Below are 15059 nucleotides of genomic sequence, written 5' to 3'. Positions count from 1 at the left end.
GATGGCAACGGCAAACCTGTAGTTAAAGTGCAGATATTGCGTCAGCCAGTATCTCGTAAATCAGCACGTCAAAAGCAAAGTCTTTCGATTCACGTGTCAAACTTGTGAAGTGTCTAGTGATATAAATGAGTTTATTGTTATCATATCGTTGTGCGTGTTACATTGAGGCTAATTCTGTATGTGGGCGGATGTCCTTGATTGCTGCAACTATCGTGTTGATCCGCAGCTCCAATTTAATTCAATCGCATTCGATCCACGCTAAGATCACAGGGGTCCAGAACGCTCTAGGAGATTTTTTTGGTAGATTATAATCCAAAAATCGATTTGCTATACACGCGATCGTTGTTTAAGATAGAATTATTGCACATGGCTTGCATCGCAGCCTCGTTGCTAGGCTGTAGAGCTCAGTACTGTAGAGATTAAGATACTTTGTTGATCAGAGAGGTCAAGCGGTAAGTATTACGACGCATCACATTCAGTCCAAAGGCAGATATTGATGTCAAACGGTAGAAAGGAAAGTATTGTATGAACTTTACACCGGACAGTAGCTTGATGACTTGATGTCTGTAGCGTCGAAGCTGCGGACGCAAAGCTAATAAAGTAGCGATTACTGTAAAAGGCTGCTTTTAACCCTTTACAGTGCGTCACATTTAAAGAAGCAACTGCTTCTTATGGACTACTCAACTGATTGTGTGGCTTATTTGTAATACTTCAGTTTTGAGAAGCAAAAGCTATCACTTTGACGAAATAAAAGAAGTCATTGCCATCAATCACTGCTTCAACCTGACAACAAGCGTTCCTGATATAATCATGGTGAATATTGGTAATCAATACACACGAATAGACTCAACATTTTGTAAGTAATGCAGCTGGATAATTTAGGACAGTCAGGATTTTGGTCTATGAACAATGCCGAACAGGCGACTGTGGAGTCAGCCATTAATGCGGAAATTTGCCGCTGCGATATTACTGGTATGGCAACGGCGCTTCTGTGGTCTGCCAACTTCATGTTCATCATCAAGATGTAAGCCAATTTGGCGGTTCAACTTATCCTTTACATAAATAATCTCAGTAAAATTTCGATTAGCGTTTCAATATTTGGTGGAACGGGGGTAGAAAAATTGTCCGTAAAGGCATATGCGGTGTGTTTGTAACTGGGAGTTGCAATGCAAAGCCAAATGACGTAGTTGGTGATACCCCCCGCGGTTACGTACGATCGCAATTCAAGCGAAACGCAAAGGCCGCCAAAGCCAAGCAACGCAGCTGGTCCGTTTTTGTATCCCGTCTTTTCTTATGCCTCATTACATAAGTCGTTACTTACAAATATCAACGCATAGAAGCGTATGTTTCGTTGCATCAGCTTTTAGTCCATATCACCTGCGCCTTTTTAATACTTGAAAGCATCTCTACCAAAGCTTTGGTTTCATTTTTCTTTTCCGTGGTTCTACCATAGCCATTTAATAGATTTTCCTGATAGTTTCTATGATTCATGTCTGCCATCGAATTGAAAGTGCTGAACTCTTTGTGTTTATATGCCTCTCAATTCTTACTAGCGTCAACTACAAATCGCCTGTCTATAATTTAGTCGAAAGGGTGCATGAATGGTGCGAAAATATTTTGTTGAAGGGAGCTAGTAACTTCAAGTGAGTTAAGGTTCTTGTTAATAGATGCCAAACTCTATTAGCTGGCTAAAATATCTCTGAAAAGGTGGTTTGTGATCTGTTACTCTGCACTTAGCACAATCTGTCCTCATAAGATTCTTCGGTTCACATGTTGGATGATTTTTGATACTAGCTTTCGAAGTTCTGGCAAGTATCGCGAGTTTACGTATAAATGCTGATTCAAATCAAGCATCTACGCTTTTCACTTGCAAATCTATCCGAAATTTCAAGCAATGATGCACAAGACATGCTTAAGATAAAGCTGAGAAATTTCGCTTACTAAGTAGAGCGTTTGCTACACAAGAACTGCATGGCTAACATCTGTGTGTCCTTTGCCGAAGCATTCAAGTTAGGCCTAGGGCAGATGGACTTGATGCAGAATTCAGAACTCCATGTGAATTTATTACCCCTACTCAGCTAAAAGAACGCCATCGTGCAAACCAGACAGCAATACTATTACTTTGACTTAGGCTAGTTTTGAAGAATAGGATGTGAATAAATTCTTGAAATATTACTTAGTCGTGCATTCATGTCGTTGGAATTCATGCATCGCGGCTGTCCGCTTTAACAACTGCACAAGTGGTAAAATGAGATACTCGCTGGTCCAAACGGTCTATTCTGGCTCTAAGCACCAGATGTGTTCGTGCTGTCCTTGCGTTGTGTGGTTGCGTGGTGGTAGAGAGAGTCCATGTACTCGAAAGTTTAGCTTACCTCAAGTCAAAGACGGTTCTCCATTCAGGAATTCTCCTCCACGCTCTTGCATCTCTTTCACAAGATTAGCAACAGCGTACAGATTCACGGCATGACTATATCGACACTCTCGCATGCCTTTGTTGGTTTGGCGCTGCTCAAGGGTGTTGCACAGGGTTTCAATGTTTACGTGTATAACAAGTGTAAGGAGGACTTTACGCTGGCTCATGTGACACAAGGTGCTGTGGATTCCGAGTTTGTGTCTGCTGGGGGTTCCACTATCCGAAACATTCCCGATGGATCGCCCTCACATGTTCTCAAGTGGGGTCTTGATGCTCAGGCTACCTGTACGTCATAGAAACAAATTTATTGCAGTAACGTATTATTGATACTAATACGAATTTACATACTACAGTGGCCGAATTTTCAGCTGAAATGAATAAAGCGTGGTATGATATAAGTGTCATCCCAACTGGTCCCAAGAGTGGTGTAAGTGCCGTTTCTGATCGAATACAGTTGGTCAGGCTTTAACGATTTTGTTGTATGTCTTTGTGATCAACAGCCTGCAAACTGCATGACTTGGTCGGCATGTAAGGAACTAACGGGAGGTGTTGGCTTCAATAAACCCATGCAGATTACACCACATGTTCAAGATGGTCAACGCTGTGTCGAACTCACGTGCTTAAAAGACACTTGTGCAGATGCTTATACGTTTCCTACGGACGACACAAAGACACACACATGCCCACTGTCGACTGACTTTGACGTCACATTCTGTCCTGGTGGCTCGGGGGGTGCTGCACCGCCTCCTTCACAAGCTCCGTTGCCACCTCCAACATCAGCTCCTACACCCGAACCGACTCAAGCTCCAGCAGCTCCTCCTCCCGAAGAACAACAGGAACAATACCAACAAGAGCAACAGCAACAAGAGCAACAAGAGCAACAAGCGCAACAGCAGCAACAACAGCAACAAGAACAACAAGAACAAGAACAACAGGAGCAAACAGAGCAAGAGCAAACAGAGCAAGTGCAGGAATCAGAGTCACCGACCGAACCGGACAACCAGACGCCATTATCGAGTGGATCGACTGGTGTATCAAATGTGACTACTTCCACGAATAATACTGGAAATTTTCGTCAGACCAACACTTCGAATGTCAACAGTCCTACAGTGCAACATACGACACCAACAGTACATAACACTGCGCAACAGATTGGTGGAAAGAAGGGTCTCGACACGTCTGATAACGACACGGTCCAACACATCAACACACAGTCCGAGAGCAGCGGACCTGATGGTACACCGTACATTGTGCTGGCTGTTGGTGGATTCGTTGGTATCGTGGCTGCAGCTGCCATCTTTGCTGTGCGAAAGAAGAAGGCAGCTTTGGATGAGATGGAGAGCAAAACGCCAGTCTCTGCGATGCCTCAAGGCACACTCGCTGGTTTCTGCACCCCACGCAACAACGTCAGTGTTTTGTAGACAAGCTATGAAGCTGTGTATGTGGATAGACGCTTTTTTGTTTGTACATAAGGATAGCTATCTGTTTGCGCGAAATGAAGTGCATTGAGTGGTTCCCAGCGAGGAGATAGATAGTGGTTATACACTTTTCCTGTCTTGTATAAGGTTTTGTTGTTGGTCAAATTGAATTTGAGCAAACGTGCTGTTTACATCCTTTTGACTCTTACACCTACACTATTGTAATAACTAGACAAGTGCAACAGGCTACTCGGCGAAAATCACACTATTCTAGTCTGTATAGACTGGCATGCTTCGTACGTCATATAGATCGATAATATAATTTTATTTGATTGTATACCGTGCATTCGACTACGCCTTAATCGTTTTGCTTTATTGCCATTAGCTAGAGCCAAATAAAATTTAAAGCGAATGAACAAAACGTAGCCGTACTAAGCACGAAAGCAGAAACTTGTCTATAGTGAAGCAAGTCATGATATGAATTCTTCTTGGATTGCGCTTTCTTATATTGCTAGTTGTTGTGTGCGGGAATCAAATTCCGATCACAAATAGCATTAACGTAAAATGAATCGTACAGAGATCAATGCCGACGCATGGATTGAGTTGACCTTCTTGGTGCATTAATTTTCGGGTCTGGTTTCTATATTCGTCAGAGCTATACAAGATTGTTCACGAGCTGATTCCCGTTTCGAAAGATTACACCGGTTCGTGATTATCGGCAATCCAAGAACAAGCTTGACGTCTTTCAGTTTTGTCGTGTCACGGTGAATTATGAGACTAAATTACTCGATAATCATTTCTTGTCCTCCCGCAGCACGGTGGCTGAAGGCCCAAAGAAATACATCGATGCTAATCCGACACCATAGCACATTGTAGATGCTCCAAAGCGTTCATAATACGATGCGTCAACAATTTCTGACATTGCTCAGCTGCAGAGTTAAGAAAACGAGTTCCGGATATCGCTACCGCCACGGTGAATCATAAAAGAGATGTCGACGTGTGAGTGTGGTGTCAAACTTGGCATCCTTGCTGAAGTGCCTCCTAAAGTAGTTCTTTTCCTCGAACGTCCAGTCTGAATTCATAACCACTACATAACAGCATCCATCTTGTCTTTCTCTCTTCAAAAATGAAAGATCCTTCTTTATCCACGTAATTTCCCGCCAATTTTATCGTCAGCGTAAACATCGACGCGGTGACTTCGTGCTCGTGTCAGCACATGGATACTGTAAGACCTTTTGAGCCAATTATATAACCTGACAATATTTGTATGTGAGCATTATTCTCGGTATACAGACAAAGCGCTCTGATGTTGAAGAGGCTGCACGTCGACAAAGCTGCACAACACCACCCTCCTCTTATCTTTTTACTAGCATTTAGTCCCAGCTTTCAAATTAAACAAACCAAGATCAAGTTTTGAACTTCAATGTTTTGAAAATCAAAGTGATCACTAGATTGAGTGCCGGCAACAAAGTTACATGTTTGTTTTCAGTGTTGCTACTTTTGAATGAAGAACTACACGTCGCTAAAAATGCATATCAACAATGTCATGACCAAAATCTTTGATTTTGTGTCGTGGTCAATCGCTTGAGTCATCGGAATGCCAGAAACCTCGATGCCGCTTTTTTCGTCGATCGTCGCTGGAGTCATCGGAATGCCAGGAACGTCGATGCCGCGTTTTTCGTCGATCGTCGCTTGAGCTTGAGTCACCCACATCTGTACTTCCTGAACCAGATTCATGATGTTCATGCTTATGCTTATGCTTGTGTTTATGTTTATGTTTATGCTTGTGCTTGTGCTCATGCTTTTCTTTACGCTTTTTATGAGACCAACGCTCTTCAGCTTCACCTTCTGTCTGGTCATTGCTTTTCAGAGAATCTTCGTTTTCTTTTATAGATAGGAAGCGCCTTGAAAATGCTTCGGTGTTGGCCCCAAGCGCTGTACCTCTCATCGCGATAGCTGTGGACGAATCAGGAGAAGGACTGAGTCCGTTACTAGTCGTCATCACGACAACTGCGACAGTAGTTGCGAGTACTGCTTTACGAAGATGCATGACCGGGTACGCCTCAAAATGTCAATTCCAGGCCGTCAGGTTTTGTGGTGGATGGTAAATTGACAAATGAACGAATGAACGAATGTCGCTCAAATCCTGATGTGTGCACAGAATATCGCACACGATCGGCCTGCCCTTACATTGGCGATAGTGTAAACTATGTTCGCAGATAGATTGCGTGCGCGCTTACTCTGTGAGATTTGATGGTCTGTTATTCAATACAAACCTCAATTTATCAGCTGCATAATGATAAACGCATCTTGCTGTAACTAGCGCTGATCTTTAATGCCGAATCCAAGCTACATTGCTCTATAAATGCAACTTGGAATATGACAGACTTTAATCAGTGACAATCTATACAAACGTGTTTGTGATCACAAAAAGCTCATCAGCGATCCATCACAAGCGATAACACTGCCATCATATTTGCCTTTTGTATTATTGTGATGCCAGCAAGTTCGCAAGCCTTTATACGAATTGTGTATAAACTCTGACTTGGTGATGAGATAAAAGAAGCAACTTTGCATCATTCACCATCCGAATGCATTCAGATGGTGAGCAGATGTAATACTTCTATGGTGCCTATCCTGCATCATAAGTATTCGCATAGCTACGACATTTAAAATTTACTATACAAGAAAAGTACCTATGTGTTCGCATCTTTTTGTTATTGCTGTATAATTCTGACTGGTGATCTGTTGGTACATGTATATTCGACATAAAACATTCTTTATTTTCGTATGTCTTCGTCCTATCTTTGCCGTAACAATGCTTGATTACTCTGCCGTCATGATGTACGATCGAGTCTGCAACTAAAAAGAGGACGAAGGACATGAGCAAGCTGCTCTTATAGTAGAATTTCCCACATTTCCCAATATAAAGCTTGAAGCGGCACCAACCTGCTCCTTATGGGGTAGACTCTAAGGTAGCATAACGAGACCTTCGGGATGTATTGTTGCTCGCTCAGTACGTGGTACAAAGTGTCAAACTGTTTGGATTGCAGTATCTCTCCCAATGAGAAGTCGAACATCGAGTTTCTTTCTCGTATCCGATCGGCGACCTATCTGCCTGCGGTGTTTGGGGTCATTGTAGCCATACCGCCTACAAATTGGCGTAAATAGTCGAATCTGCCTTGGCACAGGGCCCAGCCGTCGTTGAACCTATTCGCGAACACAGGATCTCCACGGCAAGCAGAAAGAAGGTCTTGTTGATCCTTTTCGACCAGGTCGATCTGAATCATGTTCAGCCGGCCCGCTACAGTCGCTGGGTATAGTGGCGGAGAAGATCGCTTAGCTTAGTTGTATGTATTTTGATCAGACAATAGGGCAGGACTGTTGGTAAAAGCGCTGAAGAGCCCATATTTTCTCAGTTTCAAACAGCCAGGACCCGCTTGATGCCCGCATACAACCCCGGGTGACGAAATTGGCGATAAAAATTACTATGTAAAATCGTTCGATAGCACAGCCTCCATTTAGTCAAGTAACAATCTTGCTTTGGTCGCGAATAAAGACCCGAGCATCAGCTAAGGCCACCATGTTATCTTCACGACGGAAGTGAGCACCGACCAATTCGGCTTCGGTAATGCCTTTCTCCAATAAAGAACCTTTAACATGCACATAGTTTAATGACACCGCATAATTCGGTGAAATTGGCATGTCGCTGATTTAGCAGTGTGTTCAACCTTTGCAGGCGTAAACACGTCTTAGTCAGGATCGTCGCGACGATTTCAAGACACATGGTTCGCTTGCCGTCTGAACCAATGGACAAGATCCTACTCCGCCGCGAGAAGGTGACGACATCATACGCCGTACACGTCGAAGTGAATTGTGCTCTGGCCATTTCGTTTGTGTGTAACTGCAGATCAATTAAGTGGACGTTGACCAGCGTTCCGGCACTTGTTGTGCAACAGCGAATTCTAACATTCATATACGATATTGCTTGTGTGTGACCAATGTCGAGCACAAAGGAGCATTCCCAGCGGTGATGAAAAGCCTGATGAATAGCTTGTAGACTGGTATCGCAGATAATCCGGGTATATGTAGAACAGACGCCTTCACTGCAGCCTTGCAATTTGTGAGCGTCGAGACTTCCTATGCTGTATCAAAGTACTTCCGAACGACGCTCCCTTTGAGACAAATCCCAAGACTTTTCTAAACCGTAGAACAGACTCAACCTTGACAAAATATATCGCGACATGATCTTCCGGTTTTGGGCATTTTAAACACAGACAGAGTGCGCGCAAGAGTGAGTTGGATGTGACCTAATAGCGTGCTGGTATGATTAACAGCCCTGTCAGAGTAGCCAGATTTCTCAGATGACATGAACTATCGGATCTCGGCCCCTCTCTCAAGGTGTGCAGTCTCATGGTGACGCAGGTACAGATCACAACAACGTTCGCTTGCGCTTAGCGCCAAATTTCGCTTTTCACCCGAGCTCTAAACAGAGCTGGTACGTGACCGCCCGCACGGCGCCTGTTACCTCGTCGCGTTTAGTGACGACCACGTCGAACTGAAGACATGTTGAAATAGGCTCTGCAGGTCTTTCTTGGGCATTGCAGCGAAACTGCAGTAGCTCTTTCGCTGAGTGGAAGCTTACTTAAGGTCGCCGACCTTCGTTCTATACTTAGAACCAAGACGTGTGTAGCGAATCGCAATCTGTTTACTTCAAGATTAACTACAACCTTAACTCAAGGCTAATTAGCTCTTCCGTTCAAATGTAAACTGCATTTCTCGGGGGATTTTGCGGCAAAACCGTCTAAATATATATCTATAGATTTTTCCTCCCTAGATTGTAAAACCTACTTAAATGTATAAGTTCTGGCTGTTCCAGCCACATACTGTTTTTTATTTAAGTGCAGTTACACCATTGTGTACCATATTCATCACGACATTTTGTGATTACACCATCTTGTGTGACCCGTTACTGGCATCGCAAGGCAAAATAACTGACATAACGAAGGGACCGAGACGGTTGGTCGAGAGAAGGAGTAGAAACTGCGGCAAAGTTGGGTTTACCGGGAGATTATTTGTGGGTCTCCGTAGAACATACACGTTAGATCCCACTAACAAAGATCTTGTCATATTATCTTTGGCTTTGATACCCACACTGCTGTTTTCAAGCTTTACTTTGAAAGAAATGACACCTTAATCAAGAAAGCGGTATCATTATGCCTCAACCACTAAGCTAATCTATGTGGGAACCCTTGTGCAGTTGTTAAGAACTGATCCAATGGCCCAGCAATCACCGGCTCAGTATCAGTTATGAATAAGTTTTTTTCGTAACACCGGGAACCTGGGTAATGAAGAAAGACAACTTGTGCACCTGCGTTTAGACAACATGATAAAGCAGCATTATTTTTTTGGCCGGGACACTAAATGCTAAAATACTCAGGCAATGAACGTCAATATCAAAAGTACCATACATTGCAGAGAAGTGATTGGATTGGCTAGGACGCGCACGAACACTCACAATCAGGCTAGTAGCGGTAATCGGTAGGTCATGAGGCAGGAAAGAAGGTAGTAGTCCGATTGAAACGCACTTCACAAATCTCACTCCAGCGTTCAACGTCCAACCATCAGGTCCTATCAACAAGTGAACGATCAGCCACACAAGACTCTCCAGCTCTACACGCCTACTGCGCTGTTTGCTAACATTCCCAGAATATCTGCCATATCTTCCACCGACTACACGAAAGGAAAAAAACAGGTTTATTGTACGGACACTGATACAGGCACGTTTTATTGGGAATTCACCATACGAATGACGCCGGCGCGAAAGACTTACAGGCTATCAAGTCTGAAGCAGAGATGACCAAGGTGTGGGTACTGGACGACATAAAGGCATTGAACCTGATTGTTCATGGTGTTGTAGACAAAGTCGGTCAGCTACGACGGCTATTCAGGCATGGGCACGCAGCGCGGAGTATCATAATACAAAACCGCGTGTCCAAGACCAGGTGACTCTATGAGCTCAAAATAAAGGGTGTGACCATTGCAAATCAACTTGACATCTTTGACAAGCTGATCTCTAAGGTTGCATATGTCAGGGTCGCGTTGGACGATGCTGATTAGCTAGTAATTTTGCATGAGCAGCTTACCGCCGAGCTACTAGTAAGTCTTATCGGTCATTGGTATATCAAACGTCACCACCGTTATCGAGGGATCGAAATTGTTGAAGAGGGATGTCTCAATCAGCGATAATACACCAGTCAGAGACCAGTTAGTCAAAATATCCACTAAGTGCAGACGACAGGATATCTAGTAGCAGACTCAGAGGTAGCAACTAGTGTTGTAAAAAAGAACCAATATTGCAACTTGTATTCTGCGAGGTATGGCTTAAGCGGATTTTCTATCAAGAGCTCCCGCAACATCTGCCTCCGATCACGACTCGCCCTCGCCCAAAGCCGTATCAACAAATTCGAGGATACGAACTTCCACAAAATGCAAAGGTCTCGAGGAAGGTGATAGGAAAGATTAATTTTTAAAAAGATCAAATTTGCGCACTGGGCACTGCTCGATCTTGTTGGATCAGTCAACGCTCAAGAAGATATTATGGAAGGTCGTGACAGTCATCTGCCTTGCAATGAAGGATTTGCGGTTGCTCTTGATCTGGTGTAGAGGAAGGGCTTGGCCAACAGTCTTTTTTCGTCAATGCTTCATCACAACAATGGTGAGCAAATGTAATTACACACTCAAAAGTCAAGGCGCTGACATAAAAGCTCCATGGTGCATACTTCGGTCGGGGAAGACAATTAAATCGTCATAATTCTCACAAGCCCATGCGACTTGCCCCGGTTCTAAACAACGATGCTGGTGTTGAGAGCTTCTTACTAAAGAGGGATTTTGTAACTTCTCGGCTGCATCACGATGACGCAAAGCGCAAAAATAAGGTGGCGGGATTGATGGAACCGCACACTGACACTGTCAAGCGTTTGCGTTCACGATAGTTGGCGGCACAGAGGACGACAAACACCGGGTGAATATTTCAGTGCACTGCACTACTGTGGCGATTTTCTTTGTTTTCGTCTGTGGTAGCGCTAATACCGACACGTCAAGTCGCAAGTGGCCGGCCGGCTCGAATGTGACGCAATATATAACCTACTCAATAGAGTCTTATAGAAGCTACTGAACAATCACGCATGTGAACGGGGACTTTACAATCAATGATGTAGTTCAAGACGTCGGCATAGGCGCTACAGCGATGTTTCACTCAAGCAATGAAGGTTGTGCTTTACAACCGTATGGCCCATCATGAAGCATCCACACAACCTATCGGATATTTGACGTATTGCAAAGGGTGCCGGTCCGCTCACCAGCAAGGTATTTTGCTAAGCTTGCTGCTTGCAAAAGCAAGCGTTTATTCATGATCTGCGTGACGCCAATCAGATCTGACATGGCTAAAGTCATCAGAACGCCGTGAGAATACCAGTTCGTTACCCTAGCATATTTTGAACTGGTCACATCGGTTGTAGCGGACTAAATGTCATGGTCATGAAAACGTGTTGGCACTCGTCAATCTGTGGGAGCTAAGAGACGATTCTGCTGGGTAAGCTAAGTCGATGACCTAAATGAACGCTTTCTCGAGTTATGTTAAACACATACTCAAACCTATTTATAAATATTTGTGGTCGCTTTATGCGGCCACCTGTAAGTGGCAAGCGCTACAGAATATCCCACTTTTGTGTGTCGCGTATCTGCATGTGCAACAAGTCAAAAGAGGCCGACAATTTCACTACGTTCCTTTGATAAACAGGCGAGCAAGTTTGCAAAGTGATAGAGGATAAAATAGCACGTCAGGTAATGTGGCAAGTTTTCATGCGTCTAGACATTGCGCAAAGGTTAACGCCTCCGTACACACTTCAGCTGATAAACGGCACTACTGGGCTATTGAGCGGGTGCTGGTGCTTAAAGCACGCTGAGTGTTGGAACACGCTTACCTAGCCAATTCCCTTGGGCGTATAGCAGTAATGACGGTTGCGTTTCTGCGTCATCATTTTCCCACACGTAGTATCACCCGCGACATTTTGCCGCACTAATTCTGGACCGGCAGAAAAAGCAAGCCGAATGTGTCTGGTTGTCATGCATAAATGACTGTTCCGACGCAAAACGCACGAAGGTAAGCGCTGGAACGATATGCATACATGTTCTGGTAGCTGTTCTTTGTCAATGGTCAAATCATGCTGGCACGTATAACGGAAGGCATAAACATCTTAGCATATTTTCTTAGTAATCAAATATTGTGAGACTATATTCAAACCTTTGGATGTGCGCACTACTTATACACCCGGGGTTGCTATGCACTTTAATTCTTGCAAGTTTTGACAACTGGACAGAGATATGTTTGTTTGCTTCACACAGGAACGGACAAGATCAAACAGCTATTTCGTGTGCTATGCTATCCCAGAAGTACCATATATTATGATCGTCTATCTTAATTCCTTATTAAAAAATATATATACACCCTACTATGTCTCATTTTACGAATGAACTTTTGACTCGACGTGTGGCTAGCATCCCATGTGTTCTGCGGACCGATCCTTTGAGGAAATCCATCATCTTTATAAATATTAATACTTTGGTAGTTACGAATGCCCACAACTACGCAAAAGTGCAATGCAAATATCTGATGCAAACTTAACAGAACTTTTAGGTGCAAATACACATTAATACATGAATCACCATATCACACCTCAAATACGACGTGGTTCACTTCTAAAGTGAGCAAGGCGAGCAGCCATTGTGCTTATAGTCTAAATCCCCCTTAGCACTTAACCATGCTGAAAGGCCTTTCATGTACATTCAATTAAATGGTTCAACAAGTTTCCAGAAAAGGTACGCGTTCGATGCTCTTGAAGCAACTCTTGGTGGACATGCCGAGGAGTTCATTCATAAGAAAGTTGTGCTCAAAAAATCTACCTATCATCTTCGCCTTCACGTGCGCACATTAAACCAAGCATTTCACTGAGGAGAAGGCGCCTACTGCGCTCCGACCCCTCACCGCATAAACTACGCAAGGAAGCGCAGATTGCTAATCAGCATGTGTGAGAGTCATACCGACTTGCGTCAGAATGTGATAGATGGTCAAACCGTCTGAAGTTGCTTGCCACTCTGGGGTAGTCGCTTACATGCCCATACGCGCAGCCGTTCCGCTCACATCGAGACCAAAATGAGCGACGGAGAGTCGTCCCGCCGGGGCTTTCTCAGCCCACAGAACGTCACTCATCAGGGGTGTGATTCGCACTCTTACATAGTAGCAGCTGTTGAAGAAATCCTACTCACAATGAGAAAAAATTGAAACTGGCGAGGACATTAAACTGATATTGCGTAATGGGTGAGAAAAGCCGTGTTGCCCGCACTCGTCTTGATACTTCACAAATCACCTTCAGTGAAGCAGACGTATGGCTATTTGCGATGAACATAGCACATCGCGGTCGTCATGGTTAAATCCACCACTTTCGCTGTTACATATACAAGTGAATCGTCAATCACACCAAAAAATTTAGCCCATACTCACCAATGGAATATGTGATACATGAAGGGCGGGTCGCAAAAGATGGTGCGACCGTACATAGGTGTAAATTACACAATTAGACGTAATCACACAGTAGTGTGGCTACACCGTAAAAAGAAGTCACCACGTGGTAGTATTGCCAGTAGTAATGCATATCAATATATTAGTTAGATTTTACTTTGTTAGTTAGGTATTACTATATCAATAAGGAAAATATAGAATTTTAGATATTGGCGGCTCTGTTGCACCTAAAACAATTAAAAACAGTTTCGGTTTTTGACGGAAAAGGTTTGTTAAGGTTTTCAGTACTCTTGGAGGCAGCGGATTGCGATCCGCTGCACTCATACTGGTTCCTATAAAGAACGTAAGATCGGTCACCTTAGCGTAGCTTCGTTTAAGCAAAGTGCTACGACAGCCCCATTGCTCTAAGATTTTCAGCCGCTTTGTGTGATTTGAGGCACTATCACGCTCCGAAAAGATATTGCTACATTAAAATAAATGGCAGCCCGTCTAAGAGAATGTTATAGATGTTGCCTCGTCTACAACAGAGCGTTTCACATTTTGACTAGCGCGCAAGAGCGAAATCGCGATATGGCTTCAGAAAGCCTGCATAGACCAGAAAGTGTTCGCATTCTGCTAGCGGTCCAAAGCGGCCTGAGCACAACGAAATGTTGTTAGCCACAAACAATGCATGTGTTGGTCGGTAAATAACATTCAGCAGAACATTCGCCATTCGCTGACAATATATCCTCAAATTATTCATGTCTCAGCAAATGGTGTGCTGCTTCTAAACATCTTGACCCTTACCAAATGCGTTGTTCACCCTCTGCATGAAGCTTGATCTCATGGAAAAAGTGGTTAATTTTGCTGCAAAGTGTAGCCGGACTAGTATCAGCGGACCACTACAGTGCGTCTCCCACCAAACTAAAGCCACAATGTGGCGGTGTCAAAGAGATCCAAAACTAACAGAACTATTAATACTAAACGGGTTGAAGCTTGTGGAGGCATGTGCTGCGTTTATCGCCGCAAAACCAATGAGTGAAAGATACTACATTTGGAGCCGTGGTCTCTCGCGTACTTGCTTCGAAGGATATCCTCCACCATGCGACTTACACGATCCTGTTCGCGGGCGGCCCGCGGTTGATACATTTGATCCGGTGTCTGGATTTTGGAACAACTATTTACAAAACCTTTTTGTATGTCAATCTGATACAATGGCTACCGGCAAGCAATATTAGTGAAATGCTTTGTCGAGGAATCGCTTGACCATATCCTCACCTTTTGAAGTATCGCTGGTAGCAGCAAGATGAATTATCTTGCTCTAACGACCCACATAGACTACAATACCGGTACTGCAAAACGCATTCATAGAGACCACTACTAAAGTCCCTAATCATGGTCTCTTACCACTCTGCAAAACCTGCAGACTGATAAAAAATAGACGCGGTCGCATATGGCAAGAGCTCTACCTAGCAGCACATTTCAAACGTGCTCACATACATGCTTACCTAGTTTTAAATTGATCCACCAACGTGCACCTATCACATGCTTTGCTGTAAATTCTGAAAATTTGTTCCTATAGCTTGGTCTCTGCATCATTCACAAGATTGAACATGAATTCTCTCTCTATCCACAATACAGAAGATATCAATAGGTACGTTACACTAAC

At 43.7% G+C, this 15059-nt stretch overlaps 2 protein-coding genes across 2 annotated transcripts; one reads left to right on the top strand and one right to left on the bottom strand.

The window, feature by feature from the left end:
- Window positions 1-2463: 2463 nt before the first annotated feature.
- Window positions 2464-3834, top strand: PHALS_02455 (Thaumatin; the record flags this gene model as incomplete). The annotated part of the gene is made up of 3 exons (XM_024720012.1): window positions 2464-2698; window positions 2767-2840; window positions 2914-3834. The coding sequence occupies 3 exons, from the start codon at window positions 2464-2466 to the stop codon at window positions 3832-3834; spliced, it is 1230 nt and encodes a 409-aa protein (XP_024572735.1).
- Window positions 3835-6941: 3107 nt separating this feature from the next.
- On the bottom strand, window positions 6942-7536 carry PHALS_02454 (uncharacterized protein; the record flags this gene model as incomplete). The annotated part of the gene is made up of 2 exons (XM_024720001.1): window positions 6942-7112; window positions 7366-7536. The coding sequence occupies 2 exons, from the start codon at window positions 7534-7536 to the stop codon at window positions 6942-6944; spliced, it is 342 nt and encodes a 113-aa protein (XP_024572734.1).
- Between the last annotated feature and the right edge of the window lie 7523 nt (window positions 7537-15059).

This window comes from Plasmopara halstedii (genome assembly GCF_900000015.1).
Source record: "Plasmopara halstedii genome assembly, contig: Scaffold_194, whole genome shotgun sequence".
Classification (NCBI taxonomy): domain Eukaryota; phylum Oomycota; class Peronosporomycetes; order Peronosporales; family Peronosporaceae; genus Plasmopara; species Plasmopara halstedii.
This window is presented reverse-complemented; position numbering and strand designations above follow the sequence as displayed.